Consider the following 21,067-nt stretch of genomic DNA (forward strand, 5'->3'; position numbering starts at 1 on the left):
GGGCGATGAGCTGCTTTTGGAAGGGGTTGCAGAGAGTGCCAGGATTAATTCATGCCTCAAATTAAGGGACCCCTTAATTTTTGTCTGTTTGGCTTTTGGCAGATGTGTATGTGTGTGTGTGTGTGTGTGTGTGTGTGTGTGATTTCCCATAGAAATGGCCATACGAGCGTAACCCTTCATGTTGAGATGTCCTCAGTTGTTCCACCTTCCTCCCATCAATGTTATTACAGCATAAGAAAGGAGAGGTTGCACTGGGGAGACCAGGGCTCTCCTCCAGTTGCTGCTGGCCTTAGGTCACCTTTCCTGTCCCTTAGCTGCTGGCCTGAAGGTGCCTGCAGTCTCTGTCAGAGGTGATGGTCATCTGTCTGCAGACAAGCCCCCATCGCCCTTCACAGCCCCTCTCTGAGCTGCCCAACCTCGGATGTATGTAGGGATCTCACCTGTGAGAGCCTCCCCGGGTGATGAAGAGGATGGACGGGTGAAGGCTTAGGATGGGGCCGGGGTGAGGATCCTGGTGTCTCCAGTCCTTGCCTTGCTGTCATGCTGCTTCCTCCCCCTTCTCCCGAGCAGGGAGGGATGGTGGGATGCTGGTGGGAGTCGTGTCCCCGCCCAGGGGCACCCCACAGTGATGGGGCTGGGGCAGAGCCGCCCACCCCTGCCGGGGCCCCTGGAAAATAATGGGGGAAAAAAAAAAAACAAAACCAAAACCAAAAAATCATTAAAATCAAATAAATAACAGCAAAGCCAAACAAAGCAACTCCCCGGGGAGGCCGGGGCGAGCTGGTCCTGCCCTGGGGCAGGCGGGGACATCTCGGTGCCCCTCCTGGAGGACTCGGCCGTGGGCAGCGTGGCCGGGGGCGGGGGGGGGGGGGCACAGGCTGCCTGCCCTCCCCGCCCCCCCTTCTCTCCCCCCCCCCCCCCCCCGCGATGCTTTAATCACATTTTCAATTCAAATCTGCTGCTATTTGATCCTCCGGGGGAGGGGGGGGGCGGAGGAGGAGGGGGGGGGGGGGAGGGGATATTTTTAGCTGTGCTTAAAGCCGCCGGGGCGGCTAAGGGAGATCGTGCAGGTTGCTGTAGCCGGGCGGAGTTGGACGGGATCCCCCCCCCCCCTTTTTTCTTCCTCCTCCTCCATCCTCCTCCTCCTCTTCGCACATCTGAGGGCGGCAGCGGGGCTGGCTCCCCCCTCCCCGGAGGTCGCCTTTGTTTTCCCGGTGTCGCTCTCCGGAGCAACCGGGGAGGGCGGGAGGGGGCCGGGACCGGGCTGGGCTGGGCTGGGCTGGACCGGCCGCCCCTTCTCCTCCCCGCCCCGCCGGAGCCCACGGAGTTGGTGCCGTTCCCCCGGGCGGCGCTTTCCCACACTTCCCCCCCCCCCTCCCCCCCCTCCTCCCCGCCCCGGGGCTGAGCAGCCGCCGCCCCCCGGGACCCCCCCCCCTCCCCCCCAACGCCTCATGGCACCGCCGCGATGTTCGTGTCCCGGGTCCTGGATTTCCAGAAGACGCGCTATGCCAGGTAAAGCCGTCGGTGCGGCGGTCCCCGACCCCCGGGGGCTTGCGGAGCCCCCAGCCCCCCAGCCCCTGCCCGGACCCGGCTCCGGCGGGGAGGGAGCCCGAAGGGACCTTCAAAAGCTGCTGAGTTCCCCAAAGCCCTGGACAGGTGCTGGCTGGGCTTTTGGGAGAAGGCTACCTGCCTTTCTGCATCCCTAAGGGATTCTGAGCATCCTTGGGGAGCCCTGGCTGCCTTTCACTGGGTCTAACTTCACCGTTGTCTTCTTGCTGCTGGGGGAACAGGAGACCAGTTCCCCACAGGAACAGACCCCACCGCCAGCCATGAACCCTCTGCAGAGGGACTGATATTGCCTGGGGTCCCGCTGTGCCCAGGTGAAGCCCCCTTGGGGTGTCTCCTCCAGCCTGGACCTGGGGGGTCCGTGGGGCTCCCGTGGGATGAACTGGTGGTGGATCCTTTACCCCCTCTGTGAAATACACAGGGAGATTTTCCAGCAGCAGCAGGAACTTGTTTTAACAGCTCAGGTGTGTTAGGAAACCTCGTGGCGTTGCTTGTGGAGGGGGAAACCTGAGGACCGCTGGGGACGGGTCAGAGGGCATTCGGCCACGCAGGCTGCTGCGGGATCAGATGTGGCCTTAGCGGGGAGCTGGTGGGTGATGTGGGGACAGCGGCTGCCCGCAGCCCTCCAGCACGCTGGGTGGCCGAGGATGAGTCAGATGGCACAGCGCTGGGTGATGCACGGCCAGACGGGGCTCGGAGGGGTGCTGAGGGTGCTCAGTTTGGTACCAAGGACAGGCTTTGCTCCCAGCTCCCCGTGGCTGTGGTGGGGATGTTTTCATGGCTGCGGAGGGTCCCGCAGGCTGGCAGAATTCCTGGGGGGCATTCAGCTCTGCTGCTGCCACTGTCAAGACTCCCAGTGGTCCTGTTAGAGTCAGATAACAGACAAAAACTTGTCTTGAAAGGTGTAGTGATGGTGTTTCTTGCCTGCTCCAGACAGGAGCATACCCGAGGGATGTTTGCCTGGGCTGAGTAGGGGCAGATCTCCCCTCCTCCCCCAAGCCACCAGCTCCTTTCATTCCACAGGGAAAATCCATGCTTGCACCTCCAAAAGCTGCCTGAAGCATTTGAGCACCTGCTCAAAGATCATTTTGATGCTGTAGCTGCCTCCCGATAATCTTTACCTGGGGGACATGCAGGAGGTACCCAGCAGGTCTACACGATGCATCTGGTCCAAAACTCCTTGTAAGAACAGAGAATTCACAACTGTTTTTCCCAGCTGGCATACAGAGGACAGGGCCAGGGGGAGATGGAGCCAAGCAAAGCTCTGTCCCCCCAGAGGAGGAGGAAAACTGTACCTTTGCCCCACAGCAGTGGTACAGAGGCTCTTTGGGAGCCAGGCAGCAGAGCAGGGGCTGCCCCGCACCTCATTTCCCCCCCCCCGGCAGAACGCATATGTCAGCCTGTTGCTTGGTTTATCCAAAATTAGAGTGCTCAAACTTTATTGTGGTCCTTTCTGGAGACAACTTGTTAAATGGGGGTGAGGTGGTACGGAGTGCCTTGCAGGGATAGAGCCCACACATGGGGCAGGGGCTGCAGGGCACGGGGGGGGTCAGGTCTGTGGGGCATCCTCTGCCTCTCGCTGGGTGCCAGGGCTGGATGGGGAGCAGGAGGAGATGGGTGCTCCCTTGGCTTTCACCCCAAGGCACGCCAAGGCGATTACCAGCACGAGATGCTAACCCAGAGCTTCCTACCTCGCTGCAGAGATCCTCTTAGCCTAGTGCTTAAACATAAGTTGGCTAATCCCCATCCCTCCCCCCGCGCTCCAGCTCTCCTCTCTGCAGAAATGTTCTGCCGTGGCATATCCCAAAAGAGACCCTAAAAGCTGCTCCTTCTTTTGTGCCGGCGATGCTCTGTTGGCTTCCCTGGGCTGCAAGTAAGGGGGACTGGGCTCTGCAGCGGGGACTGGTGTGAGCAGGAGCCACGGGTCTCATGGTGGCACATGCCCTTCAAGGCATCAGAAGCATCTTGTGACGCATCCTCTTGTCAGAGGATGAGAAACTCTTGCTTGTGGCCCTCCTTGGAAAAAAAAAAAAAAAACGCACAAAAACAAACCAGAAAGTTTTCCTTGTGGTGGAAAAGCCTGGAACAGCTTCATTTTTAATGTCGTTTTATCTAATTTTGAGCGAGGACCAAAAAAGGAGGAACTTGGCCATCAATATAGCCACCAAAAGGAATAAATAAAAACCACCGTGGTGATGAAAGACCTGTTGTGTGAAAGCTGAGGAGAAGGCACCGGGCTTTGAACAAAGAGATGAAAGGCAGCAATCAATGCAGGACCATTTTGTGAACTGCCAGGAGAAAACTTGGGGCTGGAGAGACACCGGGGTGCCCCAGAATCCCTCCTGGCTGGGCTTCAGAGACGGAGCATCGTGGCTGGGGTGGAGGGGAAGAAAGCAAGCGGAGGGGGCTGTCGGCGTGGTGGGAATAGGGGTGCATGGCAGTGCTGTTTGAGCAGGTTGTGGTTATAAATGAGGCTGTCGGTGGTTTCTGCTCTGCTGCGGGGTCCAGGAGGCTCTTCCATCGTCTGCCACCATGGAAAAAGGGAGTTAAAGCATGCTGTGGCTGCAAGGCTTTCCCTCGCAGCCTCCACCGTGGCAAGCTATATCCACCTCCGGCCTGAGAGACCAAATTCAGCTACGACGCCAGCAGCAGCATGCAGTTACGGGGTGCAAGCAGATGTGATTCCTGCTGCGTTATCCAACCACCAGATAGTTATTCCCTCCTCCCCGCCCCCCCTCCTTCCCTCTCCTCCTCCGCTGGATCGGTGCTGGTTTACCCCCAGAGCAACAGATCGGTGCAAGTCACATCTTCATTGAGTCTCATTGGCCAAGTTACACCGAGCCAGTAACCCATCCCTTCCCTGCACCTCACTGCCAGCTTTGCCAGCATTTCACTCAGATGAGGTCCGGTGCCTCCTGCCCATGTAGCTGCCGTGGGGCTGCAGCTCAGCCCCAATCTCCCTGCAGGGACACAAAATGCTTCCCGGACTTCGCCCATCCAGAGACATAATTGAAAGGAAACACGATTAAGCAGGAGCTGCTGTATCTGGCTGGCTTCAGCAGCTCTGGAGCAGCCAGTGGAGAGGGCTTTGCTGGGAGCTGCAGGCTGCGCAGGGCACTGAATCATCCTAATTAACTGATAGCAGTTCACGATTTGATTTGTTCATGTAAAAAGCTCTAAATCTTATTGCGTTCGCTTGTCTTGCCCTGTGCAGAGCAACAAAGAGGAGCAGCCGAGAAAATCCACATTCATTTCTCAGCCCAGAAGCAGCAGGAGGTTAGGGAGAGAAGGGGACTCTGCAGGTGCGTGGTCCAGACTTGTCCTCACCTGCCTGGTGTCCGCAATGGAGACACTGCCACCTCCTCACTGGCACGAGGGGATGGAGATCTGACCTCTACACTTGCTCAAAAGCAAATCCTCCAAGTGCGGGGAAAGGCAGCTGGGAAGACCTTCCTTTTTGCTCCCTGCACCTGTAGGGGTGACTGAGCAAGGAGACATTCACCAACCCCTCCTCCAGCATCTCCAGGCAAGAGAGGGAGAGGACAACCAGCAGGAACAGGAGTGAGAGAAAACATTGGGGTGCTCAGACCCCAAACATGACGAAAGCGATGCCAGGCTGACAGCCTGAGCAGAGCTACCGCATTGGGAAGCTCTGGTCCCTATTTGCTTTGCGATGAAAGCAGGAGCAGCCTTCACCTGCTCCCACACACGCCGAGATGCTTTCCAAGAGCTCTGCTTCCCCCACAGCCCGCGTGGGATGAAGCGGCAAGAAGGGAAATGCTTTCAGGGTTGACATCACAGCTCGGAGCTGCTCGACAGGTAGGGGCTCCTCACCGTGCAAGCACCAGCCCCATCCCACCATCCCCAGCCAGACCTGCCAGGCTGCCCTCAGCTGAGCAGATTCTCTTGCTGCAAAAGGCACTGCTCCAAGAGATGGAGAAACCCCCAAAATACCTAGGGAAAACCAAGATCACCTGATGTCACTGACCAATTCCATATTGGTTGCTCTGTGGGGCCAGGTTGATTCAGACACCCTCTTAAGATAGCACTGGTGGGGTTCATCTCATGTAGGTTTAGATGCCCAGGATGCAGTTATCATCGAAGCCAGGTATTTGGAAGGCAATAAGTACTCGGAGCATCATTTGCCATGGGGTATTGCCTCAACCTGCCCCTTTCCCTCCTTTGGGAAGGTCAGGGGACATGGCAGGATGGGCTCTGGTGGGGATGACTGCATTGGAGATGCGCAGCAGTGGGCAAGCCAAGCCCTGTGCCTTGTGCTTTTGGGGGAAGAATGATCTCTTGGCTGCCTGATGGGTGCTTGATGGTCTTTTCCCTCCTTCAGCCGGTGTTGGATATCAGCCCGATGTGATTCTTTGGCACAGCTCATTGTGGCCAGCTTCACGAGGTGGCGGCCAACGCGATGCATGGGAAATTCAAGCCACTGCCCAGCGCGGCAGGTCAGTGAATGTGAGAAACGGGGCTCTGCCAGGACTGCTCGCAGGCTCGCCTTCCCCTCCTCCTCCCTTCCCACAGCCCCAGCCCCGCGGCGAGACAAAGCACTGCGAACCAACTGCAACTGCTATGGAAAGGAGAGAAAAAGAGCACAACTGTTCTTTCAGTTCATTGCTCTCGGGGGGTGCTCGGCTGCAGCTGCAAAAGGAGGTGGGGTGGGTACCCAGAGAGATGCTGCCAGGGGCTGAGCAAGGTAGGGGGGATACAACCAAACACGCTGCCTTTGGGGTTCTCCAGATGAAATTGAACCTCAACATTTTCACGCAGTGAGAATCCAGAGTCCGATGGGCTCCATGCGATACGCTACAACTTCCCATGATAACATACCACAAGCGTCGTACTGCTGGAGTTTGCTTCAGGTGCCGATTAGTTGGGCTGAGCAGTGCTGACTTTCAGGAGAGTTTGGATCCAAGTCTGCGATCCTGTTTGAGTTCATAGTCCAGGCTGGCTGCTGCTGCCGAGGGAAGGATTTTGTGCAGAGAGAGACCAGCAGGTCAGGGGCAAGGAGTTACCTCCTCTGCTGTGCTCAGCAGCTCCGGCTGGTGCCACAGCATTAGACACAGCCCTGCTCTCTCGTGCTAATAATACTAATTGAAATGCTAGTATCTGCTTGTCTGGTTGGCGAAATGTAGGATTGTCCTCCTGAGCATTCGTTGTCCAGAGGCATCTGCTGAATTTACAGATATCATTTGTACTTCAGTAGCATCCAGGAATCCCCAAGGAGAGCCAGCCCCTGTCCCTCGGGGGATGCTACGGGGAGACCTTATGGACCTGAGAAACCGTGACCTGCTCACATAATGTCCCAGTAGAAGCTGGGTCTCCAAAGAGCTGGTGGCAGCTGCGGTTAGAGGTTGGGAAGGCTCCAGCCCCCAAAATGCCCAAATCCTCTGCCAGTGGGCAGAGGGGCAGGTGGTTGTGCTCACTCCTGCCCACCTTGGGCTGTTGCAGAGTTTAACCCATCAGAGCCAGCTCAGGGCTTGCCCACTAGCTCCTGTGCTCAGGGCAATGCAGGCAAGGCAGCAAGGAACACGTACAATGACTCTCCAAACACGCAAATAGTGAATAACAGAGAATTTTCAGTTCTGGAAACAGTCCTCCTAACATTCACAAAACACCTGGGACATCAGAGTCATTTTGTGACTAATCAGCTGTTGTCGGAGGTCTCACGAGTACCAAATGAAACAAGAAGTCCCAGCTCAGAAAGTAATTTAGGAAACACTCACCAATCCCATCTGTTGTGAATAAACAAACAGCTCTGCTGTAGTTGCAGGGTCAGGAATTGCCTTGGAAGAGTTTGAGATACCATCTACATAAAGAGCAGAAAGTCTGCTGGAGAGAAAAAAATAAATATCCCTACACAGAGGATGGGAATATGGACAGTTATGACCCTGCTGAGAATTACCTGCTGAGTTTCCACCCACCGGGTGCCGCAATGGTCTATGTCTGCATCCAGCCCGGCTTGGAACCTCCCATGCTTGTCTCCACTAGGGTGAGGAGCGAGGAACAGGAATGGGGTATGCCCTTGGTGTGGTCCCTGCTGTGTTCAGGGACATCACAGCAGCGTATTCCCTCCCACCAGCCTCAGCCCCTCGTGTACCCACTGCTGTGGCAGCAGGATGTGCCGGGGGGTCTTCTCTGTCCCTTCACAGGGGACATCTGCCCCTGTGCTTCAGGGCAGGTACAGCATTGGCATGGCTGAGCATGCAGTCCCCGTTCCAGGAACATCTCTAAGTCAGCAAGCAGACTTGTTCAGCATTTCTCATGGCATGCAGGAGATATATATATATATATATAGTGCCACGGGATGGTCTACAGCCAACCCAGGGGGTTTCCACATGTCAGAGTGCTGGGAACAGGCAGAACTGGGATGAGGGTAATCAGAGGTGATAAACGAGCATCCAATCTGCAGCCTGTTTTGCCTTGCTTTGTGGAAGCAAAGCTTGCACCAGGGCCTTCTGGGCAGGTTATTCCCAAAATCTGGCGATCCGTTAATTTACCCATAAGAAACATTGAGAGATGCTGGCTTAGTTGAAAAGCCTTTCAGTTCGCTGCCTCGGTCGCTCCCTATCCAAGCTGCCAGCTCTTTGCACGGTGCCAGGAAAACAGCACAAAAGCAAATGCTGTGCCGTCTTGCTGCTTCTCACGCGGGATGGACTGGAGTCAAAGGAGTAGCCCATGGAGCAGGCTTGTCCTGGCTGTCCCTTCTCCCCTGGCCCAGGGAGCCGACCCACGAGCTTACGGCACACACGGCTCAGCTTTCCAAACCAGGAGTGCCATATGTTCGCGTAGGAGCACGCAAGCACTGAGGAACAGGCATGGAAATAGAGGTTTCAGCTCTTAACGGGGTGCCGCGCAGCCGTACACGTGCCCGCGTGGGTGGCTCTGCAGATGGCAATGCTGGGCAGCATCAGCCTGAGCCTCCGCATGTCTGCTTCCCAGTGGCAAACGCTCCTGTGTCAACGGGTGGGAAGGAAAAAGCAGGATTTCTCGAGCGCTCCTGGGCTGGATAAGGCAGCGTTGTGGTACTGCAGAGTCCGGGGGCTCCGCACTGGGAGCTGCGACCATGGGGAGAGAGAGGGGGGGGGCTGCTAAACCTTTCCTGCATCGCCAAGTTGCAGAATTTATGTCCTGAACTCGAGGAGGGGACCTGAACACATCCCTATGGTCCTGCTCTGTCTCCTGCATCCTGGGATCGTGCCCCGTAAGCGAGCAGCGCTCGGGGCCCTGCACCACACCATGGCACGCAGCTCCTCGGGAGGGAGCTAATTACGAGCCACAGAGGAGCTCAGGGGGATGAAGGCTCTCAGCAGGGACTGCAGCCGGAGCGTTACCAGATGACGGGTCAGAAGCACCCGCCAAGCCCCAGCTTACAGGGACGCGGCCGCAGCAGCTCACACGTGAGCGTAAGCCCGAGGACGGAGCCCTGGCATCTGCACGGGGTGTGCAGCCTCCGCGGTCGTTAGGGCAAACCCAAACCACGCACTGAAGAGGCATCTGGGGCCAGTCTGCCCCAGCAGGACACATCCGCTCCATCCCTGTCACCTCAGGCATCACAACACTTGCTCTGCCAAGGGACAACCCAAAGGGCCCCAGCAGGGACTTACCACCACTGCTGCTCAGCATCCAGCAAACGCGTTCTCTGTCGCAGAATATCAGGTTGGAAGGAGCCTCAAGGATCATCTGGTCCAACCTTTCTTGGGAAAAGCACAGTCTAGATGACATGGCCCAGTGCACTGTCCAATGTTGGGGAATCCACCACTTCCCTGGGGAGGTTGTTCCAATGGCTGATTGTTCTCATTGTGAAAAATTTTCCTCTTGTGTCCCACCAGAATCTCCTCAGGAGTAACTCATACCCATTACCTTTTCCACATACCATTATCTTTTCCACATTGCTTCTTGTAAAAAGGGAGTCTCCATCTTCTTTGTAGCCACCCTTTAAATACCGGAACATGGTGATAAGGTTTCCCTTAAGCCTTCTTTTTTGAGGCTAAACCCCATCTTTTCTCGATGACAAGAGGCCACCACCAGGATACAACCCTTCAACAGCTCCTCTGTTACTTAAAAGCCAGTTGTGACACCTGGTCATGAGGAGAAGGAGAAATCCCCTTAATTTGCAGTCAAATCCCCAGGAGCGGCCCGGCAGGGAACACAGCCCGAAAATGCCCCAGCTCCCTGGGCAGGAGACAGGGTGCACGGCAAACCAGCACCCCACACCCAAAGACATTAAACCATCTCCTCAACAAGCCCAGCCCTTTTATAAGCCATTCTCAGGTGAAACCTGTAGAGATTAGCTCGTCTGGGGAGATTCACATCAGCTGGGGGCAACCCTGAATATGCCGGCTGCTCCTTCGTCCCCCCGGCCCGCAGTGCAACCCATGGCTCTGGGATTTAGTACTTCACCGGTTGTGAAGGGGATGTGGTGGCTCTTCAAGTGTCACAGCTGTGGCCACGGCCTCAGCAATGTGCAGGGAGAGCCCGGCTCCTCAACGCATCGATCCGCAGCCACGTGTCATGTGTATAGCCCGATTTATGGCAGGGTTGGGGCTGTCAGGTGTTGGACCGGCTTCTTGGAGGAGAAGGCATGAGCTGCTCAATGGGAGCAGAGGCAACCCCCGCCTCACACCTCCCCATCCATACCTTACTGGTGATTTCACACCCTCCTCACATTATCCTTCCACCAGCTCGCCGAAAGGATGTCAAAATTATTATCCTCCCCTGGAGGGGGGAAAAGAGGGGCGAGAGGGAGATGAAGTGATGTGGCAGAGGCTGGCCAGAGGGTCAGTGTCGAAGGCAGGACTAAACCCCATCTCTCTCCCGAATCGCGGCCTGGCCTGGGTCTCCGTTAGGGCTGTCCCCTCCTGGGTGTGTAGGGGACAGCTTTCCTGCAAAGGGTCCCACGGCTCTGCCTGTGTGAGCGTGTGGCGCCCATGGAGTGGTTGATGAAGGCTGTCTCGGTGTCCCCAGAAGAGCTCGTGTGCTCAAATGCTCACCCATGAGCCATCCCAAGAAATAATTTAACTTAATCCCCTTTTTACCTTCTTCTCCCCCACCCCGGCAGAGCAAGAGCCAGGCAGATCCGCATGATTTTTGAGGTCAGAACTTTGTTCTTGGATGAAAGTCTTTAAAATAAAAACTCCCCCCAAAACCCACCCCAAAGCCACAGAAAAACAGAGTGGGAGAAAGAGAAGGAGAAAGGACCAAGCCTGGGAAGCCAGCTCTGCGCTTTGCCCCGGCTGCCTGGGACAAGGGGCTCTTTGTTTCCCCGGCCGGAGCCTGCTGCACCGGCCCTTTTCAGTCTCCCTCCCTGGGAAAGGGGCCAGGGGGACGCAGGCACAAGCGGGGCAGGCAAAAACCCTGGGGCTGCAGTGAATAACCCCTGCACGGACCCCCACCGGACCCCCTCCCATCTTCATATAGCGCCCATATAGCGTCTGCCAGAAATGCTACCAGGAGGTGCCCGGGAGCCCCTCGGGTCTCTCCTTCCCATGCACTATCCCTAGAACGTGAACGTGCTCGTATTCCTGCCCTGTGGGAGGTTTTAAACTTTTCTGTGTCTCTTGGACTTTGCAATCCTAAAGCACCTGCTAAAATGCATGGAAGCACCCAGCCGGTGTGTAATCACCTGCCCCAGGCTTCCCGGACCGGCCGTGTGGAGCGAGCCGCATCACTGCCGCTTTGCTGGGTCCCCCGGGGAAGGTGGCAGCGTAGGCTGGAGGCTGTTGGGGACGAGCCGCTGTTGTGCCCCCAGGCGTACGGGTGCAATGACACAGAGCTGGCGGTGATCACGGATTCGGCCAGCCGGGCAGCAGACTTGCTGCAGGGATCAGATCTCAATTTGGAGAGGTGTTTTTCTTCTTCTCCTTATTTTCTTGCGTTGAAAAACCCCGGAGCTTTGCCTGGCTGCCAGCAATTCCCCTTCTCCCAATCCCGGTTGCGCGGAGCCAGGGCTGGGAAACACGCAACAGCCACCCCTGGGGCTCCCAGCTGCTCTGGGCTTTCATCAGCTCTAATGAGAGTCATGGGTGCCCTCTCTGAGCGTGTCCGTCCGTCTGTCTGGGCTGCAGCTCAGGCTTGAGCCTGGTTTTGCGCACCAGTATGGCAATTTTCTGCAGGCTGGGAATGATGCAGGGCTCCCCGTGCCCTGGCCTGCCACCCAAGATGACGTGAGCCGGATGGATGCTCGGCATCCCAGGATGGTCTGGGAGGTAGATGAAGTCCCAGGAGAGAAGAGAAGGTGAGGGAATGGTGTCTCTGGGGAGCGAGGTGCTGCAGGGCAGCCAGGGACTCAGCCTGTCCTGCCCAGGAGAAGCGCAAACCCTGGCTGCTCCCATCCTTGCTTGCACAGCTCCGCTCCTGAGCACAGAGCACCACGAAAATGGGCCCAGCTAGCCCCAAAATGCAATGCCGGCTGCTCCGGGAGGGCCCGGCTGTACACAGGCTGGCCCAGCACTTTGCAGCCAGGTCCTGCTTTCTCGACGCTCTGTTTCCCATCCTTCACGGGATGATGCTTATTAGAAAGCGAGGCAGGAAAACAAAAACAATCTCTCCCCAGCTCAAAAAAAGATCCTCCTCGAGAATATTTCTCCCTCTGGGAGAAGCAAGCGTTTGCTGTGTGCCACACCAGCGCCGCTTTGGGCTTCCGGGAGACACACGCTGTTCGACCTCATCCCGCGGGAATGGCAGGGGTGGCCCTTCCTGGCCTCTCCATCCCTGGACCAGAGCTAGGCAGGATATTTGCATCCCAGGGATCCCTTCCCAAAGGGTCCAGGCGCCCCTCGGCTGCCGCAGGGGGGGGTGTGGGAACCGACCCCGCAGCTGCTCCCCGTTACTCTTCTGAACAGCGACCGCCAGAATGGAGAGGAGACGGTGTGGGGCTTTGTTAAAACAAATACATGCAAGGAAAAAGCCTTGTACATGTTTCCTCAGCAACCACGACGTCACGCGGGATGTCTGGCCTTTCCCCCCCCGCCGCCTTATTGTTAAAAGGGAAAAGAAAGGGAGGCAGAAAGCGAAGGGGAGCTGGGGACAGTCTCCTGGCAACGCTGGGGACAGTAATGTCCTCCTGCCAGGGGGACGTGGCTCCAGCGCGGGGAGCCTGGCCAGCCCTCGTGGCCGGAGTGGTGGGATGGGGAGGGCATCCCTGGTGTCCCCTGGGAGGGAAGCAATGGCACGCTGGGCATGGCCGCGTCCCCAGGGATGCCCGGCTGCTCCCCTGCCACGGCAGCCTTGCTAAGCCCTGATTTACCCAGCATGGGTCCTCGATTTGCGGAGTGGTGGGAGCTTAATCCCCTCTGTTCCGCCCCCCCCTCCCCCCCCTTAATTCAAGACATCTTTTGGTGACGATGACCGCGCTTCTTCCCGCCGTGCCAGGGTGATTTGAGCTATTTAATCCATCCTGGCTCACTTTTAATAGACAGCAGTGAGCGACTTGGGCGGTGGGGCAGAGCAGGCAGGAGATGGCAGAGGAGTCCACACCGGCGTGGGTGGCTCAGGGACGGAGAGAGGGGACTTCTTCTGCCTTTCCCAGAGCCCCGGACCGATGGGTGACCCTGCACCCAGCAGCAAGGTCCTGCCAACCCCCGAGCCCCTTCGCCGGGTGCAGCTCAGCTGTGAAACGCGCTGCAGATGGTGCCGGAGCCGCGAGCAAATGGGGTCAGAAAGCAATTAGCGCAGGTCCTGCAGGGCAGCCCCACTGGCGCCCGCTCAGCTCAGCCATCCTGACCTAAGAGGCAGCAAAAAAGGTCTTTAAACCCCCGATTACCAGGAGCAGGCGGGGAAGGATCACTCTCTGTTTGCCTGTTTCTTATTTCCTTTTGCCCCTGCCAGAAGAGGATGCTGAGCAAGGCTTTGCTCCAACCTTTTATCACAGATGCACATTTAATTTGCCTCTTAATACAGCGTTACATACCTAGCGGTGGACTAGCCAAGCCTGACGCTATTTTTTATCGCTGTGTGTTGATCCGACAGGGGAAATCAATATGTTCCTCCGCATGCCAAGAGCAAGCTGATACCTCAGACTAAGAGAAGCAGAAATAAAGATAGAGGTTTCCAAGGGAGCGTGGCGGGGTTTCCCCCTGCAGCAATCTGTGCTGGGACACGCGGCCCCTGCGGGCAGGGGGTAGCTGCAGGTGGTACCCAGAAACCAAAGGCATTATGGGGATACCCTCGTCAAAGCCGGGAACACTGCTGTGACACGAGGGTGTCACCGCTGGATGGGTCACGGACCCGCAGCCACATGCCCTCTTCTCCACTGCCAGGGATGTGCTGGTCCGTCTTCTCTGGGGCAAACCAGAGGCTGTAACCAGATCATGTCATTACGTGGTGTCTCAGTTTTTCCACCTGTGAAATGAAGATGGTGAGAGGTGCCAGTGTCACAAGAGCTGGCAGCTGGACACGCTGCTGACTGTCACCTGTGCCCCAATGCTGGGACAGGTCGGGAGATGCTCCAGACCTTATCGATCCATCCTTGCAGCAGCTTCCCCTGCATCCTTCCCACCGCTGCCCTCTCCTGTCCGCAGCAGCGGGCAGAGCTGGCTCCTGCCCTCTGCTCTCCAAGTGATGGCGACTGCTGGGAAATCCTTCAGCCTGAGCCACAGCTGAACAAGAGCTGGGGTCCTGCCATTTGGGGCCAGCCAGAGGGACAAGCTGTGCCCAGTGCCGGGGTCACTTCTGCAGGGCAGCTGGAGCAAAGCTGAGCTGAGGTGGGGCTCCAGCCTGGGGAGATGGTGGGTGTTCCTGTGCAGACCCCTCCCAAAAGGCTTTCCCCCAAACCCTACCACCTTAGCGTGTTTCTTGCCCTTCTTCTCGCTGCAGGTTCATGAATCACCGTGTCCCATCCAACTGCAGGTACCAGCCGACGGAGTACGAGCACGCAGCAAACTGTGCCACCCACGCAGTGAGTCCCTGTCCCAGGGCGAGGGAGGATGGTGCTCAGCTCTCTGGGGATCCCCTGAGGAACCTCAAGAAACACCTAAAGATGTCTGTGTTCAGGACTCCTGAGGGTCTCTGGGCTGTGATGAGGCAGATGTGCCCCGGGTGCTCCCGGGGAGCAAGGATGCTCTCCCTCCTGCCCTGGGAAGCTGGTGTGCATATCCCCCGCTCACACCCACCATGGCCCCGTGTCCCTGGGGAAACCATCCATGGGTTTAGTGGAGCAGGAATATTTTGCAAAGCTCCCTGAAAACTGAGTGTTTTTCGCAGCAGGAATGGCGACAGGGTTCCCATGGGGCAGCCTACGTGGCAGCAGGAGCAAGTGCTCCCCACATCAGTTTCCCTCAGGAGCTGGCAGCTCCCGCTCCGAGCCCTGGGAGATGACTCAGAGGTAGACATCCTCCTTGTGCCTTCTTCATCCTCCCTACCTCCACCTGGAGAAGATGTTTTGGAGCTGCACCACGCAGGGAGAGACCCTGCTGGCTGGTGTGGGTGGCCCGTCTGCCCCTTGTGGGTGGTAGCTTTGACCAGAAGTGAAAGAAACACCTAAAAGGAAAAGCAGACTGTACTGTAACTGCTCAATGGAAACCCAGAGAGGCAACAACAGATTTGCTTCTCCCTTCCAGTTCTGGATCCTGCCCAGCATCCTTGGCAGCTCCATCCTCTACATCCTCTCTGACGATCAGTGGGAAACCATCTCCGCCTGGATCTATGGCTTTGGCTTGTCCAGTCTCTTCATCGTCTCCACCATCTTCCACACCATCTCCTGGAAGAAGAGGCATCTCAGGTACCAGCCCTGATTCTCTGGGGCTTGGGAAGGGGGAGACGGTCCAGAGGCCTCCAGTGCTGTAGGGTTTGACCCATCTGTCTGTCCGTCCCGCAGGACCGTGGAGCACTGCTTGCACATGTTTGACAGGATGGTGATCTACTTCTTCATCGCGGCATCGTACGCTCCCTGGTGAGTTGCCGGTGGGTGGGAGCTATCGCTTGGCCCCACTGGAGGGGAGAAAATCAGCCCAGCTCCAACAAATAGCATTTCCCTCTCCGGCTTTGGCACTGCTCGAGGCTGTGTCCTACCCCTTTTCACAAAACTTTTCTATCCTATAGATTTCAACCCCTTTAAGTTGAAGTTACAACTCGGGAGGACTTTTTGGTGGGACAGCCATGGGGGTGAGGGCAGCATTTCCCTGGCACCTCGCTGCCTGCAGCCTGGACCGGGGTGCTGCCCTAGACCCACCTCACCGCAGACCTGGGTCTTGCAGGCTGAACCTGAGGGAGTTGGGTCCCTGGGCCTCCCACATGCGCTGGATCATCTGGATCATGGCATCTATCGGGACCGTCTATGTTTTCTTCTTCCATGAGCGGTGAGTGCCTTTACGTGGCCCCGTGCTGGTGGGTATTGCAGAGCGCAGCTCAGCTCTGCCAGCCCCTCTTAACGGCCCAACGGTAGTCAAGCTGGAGGGGAGAGCAAGAAGGATGGAGGTAGAGACATGGATAGATCGGTAGACAGGTACAGGGTCCCTGGGCAGCCTCCTGGTCGACTGGCAAATGGAGAGCTTCCTTGGATCACGTTCTTCCCCATCCGCACCCTGGTTTTAGGAGCTTTGGTGGCAGGGATGTGGGAGGGGGGATGTGGGAAGGGGGGGGGTGGGAGCAGGGACGTGCTGCCATGAGTTGGTTTGTCCACATGGTGGCACCAAATAGAAAGCAAAAGGCCCCAGATGTCTCCTCGAAGCCCCCAGCTCCTGGCCCGGAGCTCAGCTCGCAGCTCCCAAGCCAGGGTGGGGGTCCATCACCCCCAGAGCAGGGTGCCAGCCCCGCCACGGTGGCGTGGCTCACACATGAGGACATGGGACCTGCCGTGATGGCACCTCCACCCCTTTTCCTCCAAGCAGCTTCTCTATCGGTCGCAGGTACAAGCTGGTGGAGCTGGTGTGCTACGTTATCATGGGCTTCTTCCCTGCCTTGGTCATTCTCTCCATGGTAAGCGACTGCGGGGAAGCACACGGGCTTAGCGTGAGGGATAAATCCCAACTGGGCTGGTTTGTCTCTGGTGGGTTGGCGCAGTCCAGGCTGTGTGATGGATAAAGCCATCCCCAAATACGATGTGGCCTGGCTTTGTTTTGCACGTGCTTTGGGTGCCCTGCAGATACCACATCCATCTCCAGTGGACCTCCTGCCTGGGCTCCGTTGTGTTGAAATCCTCCCAGCAAAGCCGGGCTGCTGGGTCCCCACTGCCTTGCTGGAGGGGAGGGTGTAGCAGAAGGTGGAGCGAGGGTCCTGCCTGCACCCTGCAGCTGGGGCCACGCTTCTGGTCTTGGTGGAGCGGTGGGGAGAGGTCAGGCGCACCACGGCCACCGCTGAGCCCTACCTCCCTGCTTGCTCCCAGCCCAACAGGGATGGCCTCCCAGAGCTGGTGGCCGGTGGACTCTCATACTGCCTGGGCATGGTCTTCTTCAAAAGCGACGGCCGCATCCCCTTCGCCCATGCCATCTGGCACCTCTTCGTGGCCATCGGAGCTGCCATCCACTACTATGCCATTTGGAGGTACCTCTACCGGCCCAGCACGCTGGAGGCTAAAACGTCTCGGTAGACGTCTTAAAGACATCGTTTGTGCCAACCGGCACGTGGGGGCATGGAGGGGAGTGGGGAGGCGGCCTGTGCCGTGGGCTCGCCCCAAACCACCCGCTCGCCCCAAACCACCCGCTCACCCCGCGGGCAGCAGCCACTGGTGCCCTCCCCGCACAGACAGGACAGCCTGGAGGTTGATTTTAAACAGATTTTTCTTTTTTAACCTCGGGAACTGTTTATTCTTTTGGGCAAAGGTTTCGTAACGTGGTGACCGACTGTCGGGCTGCGGTCGATAGGGAAGCGACTGCTCACCGAGGGCTTGGGGGGCCTCTCTCACCCGCCTGACCCTGAGCATCTTGCGGGAGCAGGGGACCTGCCTCTGCACATCCCTGGCTAGTGACACCCTGGGTTTGGCTACCAGAAGCTTTCGTGTGGGCCACCCAAGGGACCAGAGGAGTCAGGATGGGGGGAGAGACGCGGAACTCCTGGGTGTGCGGCTGCCCCAACCAGGGACCGGGGCACGTCGGTACCCCCACACCACCCGGGCTCGGCTCCTAAATGGTCCTAAGTCATATCAGCATTAACTGCCCCCTCCCAAGTTCTTGATGGGAAGGTCCAGAGTCAACAAAGCCTTACATGAGATTGAAACTTGAACCTCTTCCAGGGCTTCCCAGAGCCCCTGAGCATTGGAAAACTCTCTCTAAGCCAGTATTAAGTGCACAACTCGGTACGTCCCTCCTAGATGGGCCCTCGGAGCCCCTATGGACATTTTCTCCTTGGAGCACTCTCCGGTCCCGGTGCTGGCGGCAGCCCCAAAGCACGGCTCCGCTCCCAGGCTCTGCCGCACATGTGCCTTCACCTGATGGGGAGCAGAGGGGGGATCCAGCTCCCGGCATCCAGCTGGCTGGGGTCAGCCCATCTGCAGCAGGGGATTTTCTTTCTCCTCGAGGGAGGGAGACGAACCTCCTCGGACTGGGATCACAGGGCTGCCTGCCTTCTCCGCTCCCATTTTCATGATGAGTCTTTTGCTTAGTATCAGATTTAAAATCCACTTTTGGGAGGATTTCTGACATTCCTGGGAATGCCACAGGGAAGGGACGCATCCGCGTGATGCTCGGAGGTGAGCTGTGTTGGGGAGGCCCTAGTGATGCTTGGTTTTTAAACCCCTAACCGCCGCTCCACAGTGGTCTCCAAGGCAGGATAATGGGACATGGAGTGCCTGCCCAGCCATCAGGAGCAGCCCCGGTGCTGCTGGAATGGGAAAAGCACACCTGGTCCCGCTCCCCAAACATGCCGGCAGAGCTGCTGGAGCTGGAAGGGTCTGGTGTGTGCCGGGGTCTGTGCCGGGAACCGGCTGGCAGAGCAGCGCTGCTCCCAGCCCTGCCTGCACCTTCCCTGGGAGCCCCCAAAGGCATCGATTTCCCATCATCTCTCTTTGGCCTCTTGATTAATCGCAACTGCAGCAGTCTTGGCGCGACGAGACAAGCAAAGGAGATTTATGCCCACCGTCCCACATCTCCTGTTACTCTGGCAGTGTGCCGAGGAGCCGAGCTCCAGGCTCTGTCCCACCTCCCGCAGGGCTTAGGGTCCCCACAGCCTGTGGTGCCCCGGGACCAGCTCTGCAGGGCCGTGCCATTTTGCAGCAAATTACCAAAGAGACAGTGTCCAGATACTCTTCACCTCCTGACGTGGTGGCTGGGGTCACCAGGTCAGCAAAAAAGATCCCGAGGGTTTTCACTTCCATAGGCAGAATGTTCCTATAAGGAGCCCCGGGGGCGTGGGGCTGCTGGGGGGCATCTCTGCCTGGGGCACCCCCTAAGCAGCCTTTGGGCTGGGACGCCTCTTGGGGTGATGGGCGGTCTTTGGGACAGGGGGTGAATGACCTGGTGTGAGCCCGGTCTCTGCTGCTCCCTCTCCCAGGTCCCCATGTCCCAGCCCTTGCTCCATCACCTACCACAGGTGGAGGGGTGGAGAAGGATGAGCTGTGAGTAACCAGCAGTTGGTGGAGCACGTTTGGGTTTGGAATAGCGGGATATGGGGTCCCAGAGCGGGAGCTGCCATTTTTGCTGTCTGGCAAGTCATTACCCCTCTCCGTGCCTCAGTTTTCCCTTCTATAAAATGGGGGCGAAGACACCGACCTACCTCACAGGGCTCATGTGAGGACCCCGTGAAGCACTTGGAGGATGACCAGTGCTTTACAAACACGGGCTTCAATTTTCCCTGAGTTTAGGGGACTGGATTCCCAGAGCCACTGTGGGGCACGGTGACAACTGCGGCTCAGTGTGCCCGGGTCTCCTCCCTCTCCGTCACTAAATCCCATGGGGGAACCACCCTGGGGACAGACCGTGCACACAGCTGCTGGGAGAACGTCCCCTGGCAGGGGCTGAGAATGCCCAGGGACCACCATCGCATTTTATCCACCGTCTTCATCCCAAGGGATTTATCTCGGAAGCTGTTTCGCCACTGGGGGCTAAATTCCAGCCCTAAATCCATCCCAGGGGCTCCCGAGGCACAGGGAGGTGCCAGAAGGACCTTTCTGAGGCCACTTCATCTCAGCCTCCTGCTGAAAACCCAGGGCAGGGCAGATGCCTGGGCGGGAATGGGTGACGGGGCTCTGTTGGGGACATTGCCACCCTGCCTTGAGCCTGGATTTGCTGAGTGGGCTTCTCTGTAATTCAGAAGTCTCCCCTCTTCTCTCGCTTCCTAAATCCTTCCCTTGCAAAGCAGGGTGGGAGGCACAGAGCAGGTTATTGGATTGTTCTCCTGTTTTATACTAATTTTAAATGACTCGTAACATTCAGGGTGTCAGTGGAGGAGGGTTTGAGGGAACTTTTTAGCATCTCGTGTTTTTCACCGTCCATTCTTGTTCAATCAGTATTTTTTATTTAACACAGTATTGGGTCAACTTAAAAACAAGTGTAAGGAAGATAATGCTAGCGAATATTGCTTTCTGTGAAATAGGATTGAAATAAAAACTCAAGATACCTCAGTATTGCCCTTCTTGTTAAATCAAAATGAGTTTCCCTACAGCATCTGGAAATAAACCCATTTTCTATCTGACTTGTCCCGCATGGCATTGCTTCCCAGTGCGGAGCAGAGCCACTCAACCAGCTGCAGCAAGCCCCCGCTCAGAGCGACAGCACTGAGCACCGACTCACCTCAGCGCATGGATGGCATTGCCATCTGCTGGCTCAGCTTGCCGGGGGGGCAGTGCTGCTTTGCCCTTCACACCAGCTGCACAGGGAAATTCGGGAGGATAAGGATGGGTTGAGCTCCAAGCTGCAGAATTTCCTTAAAAAAAAAAAAAAAAAAAAAAAGGGTGAGTTTGCTGACAGCGGCCCCGTGCTCGGTGGCTCCGGCTGAAGGGTTTGCCAGCATCTCACCAAAGTGGTTTCAGCGTAAAGCCCTGCACGCCCGCTCTGGCCCCGTCATTTCCCCTCCTGTGGTGGCTGAGTCTGTGGTTGACATGTGTTGAGCCCCCCCGGGGCTGCCACTGCTGGGGGAGGAAGGAGACCAGGGCCAGCGAGGAGGAAAACACTGCTCACCCCAGAGGAGAAACCCCACCACCACCACCCACCAGCCTCTCCTACGGGCACTGGCTCCTTTTGGAGAGGGAGAATTTGCCCCCATTTGCCCCCTGGCGCTGCCTACCCCCGGCTCTGCACATCCACTGGCTGCCCTCTTGCTCGCACCTCTCCATCATAATTACGCCGGGGCTGGATCCCCCACAGGCTGGGATGCTCAGCAGCTTTCCCAGAGAGCCAGGGAGGGTTCCGTGCTTCCAGGGGCAGCTGAACTCACCCCAAAACCTGACCCACAACTTCCACCTCGCCCATAATTTCTTCGCTGCTGGCGATGGGGCTGGACTGGGAGGCTTCGCTTTGCTTTCACGCTGTCATTCCCAGAGGTTGTCTGGGTGGCAGAGCCACCTTCCCACCCAAAGCGTAATCCCCATCGCGCAGAGAAACGCGCATTTAACCCAAAAGGA

At 57.5% G+C, this 21,067-nt stretch overlaps 1 protein-coding gene across 1 annotated transcript; it reads left to right on the top strand.

Annotated features, from left to right (window-relative positions):
• Positions 1–1,465: 1,465 nt before the first annotated feature.
• On the top strand, positions 1,466–17,101 carry MMD2 (monocyte to macrophage differentiation associated 2; the record flags this gene model as incomplete). Its single annotated transcript, XM_082490436.1, has 7 exons — positions 1,466–1,512; positions 14,392–14,473; positions 15,135–15,295; positions 15,392–15,466; positions 15,771–15,872; positions 16,422–16,491; positions 16,898–17,101. The coding sequence occupies 7 exons, from the start codon at positions 1,466–1,468 to the stop codon at positions 17,099–17,101; spliced, it is 741 nt and encodes a 246-aa protein (XP_082346562.1).
• Positions 17,102–21,067: the final 3,966 nt, after the last annotated feature.

Source organism: Vanellus vanellus, assembly GCF_965231255.1.
Source record: "Vanellus vanellus genome assembly, chromosome: 14".
In the NCBI taxonomy this organism is placed as follows: Eukaryota; Metazoa; Chordata; class Aves; order Charadriiformes; family Charadriidae; genus Vanellus; species Vanellus vanellus.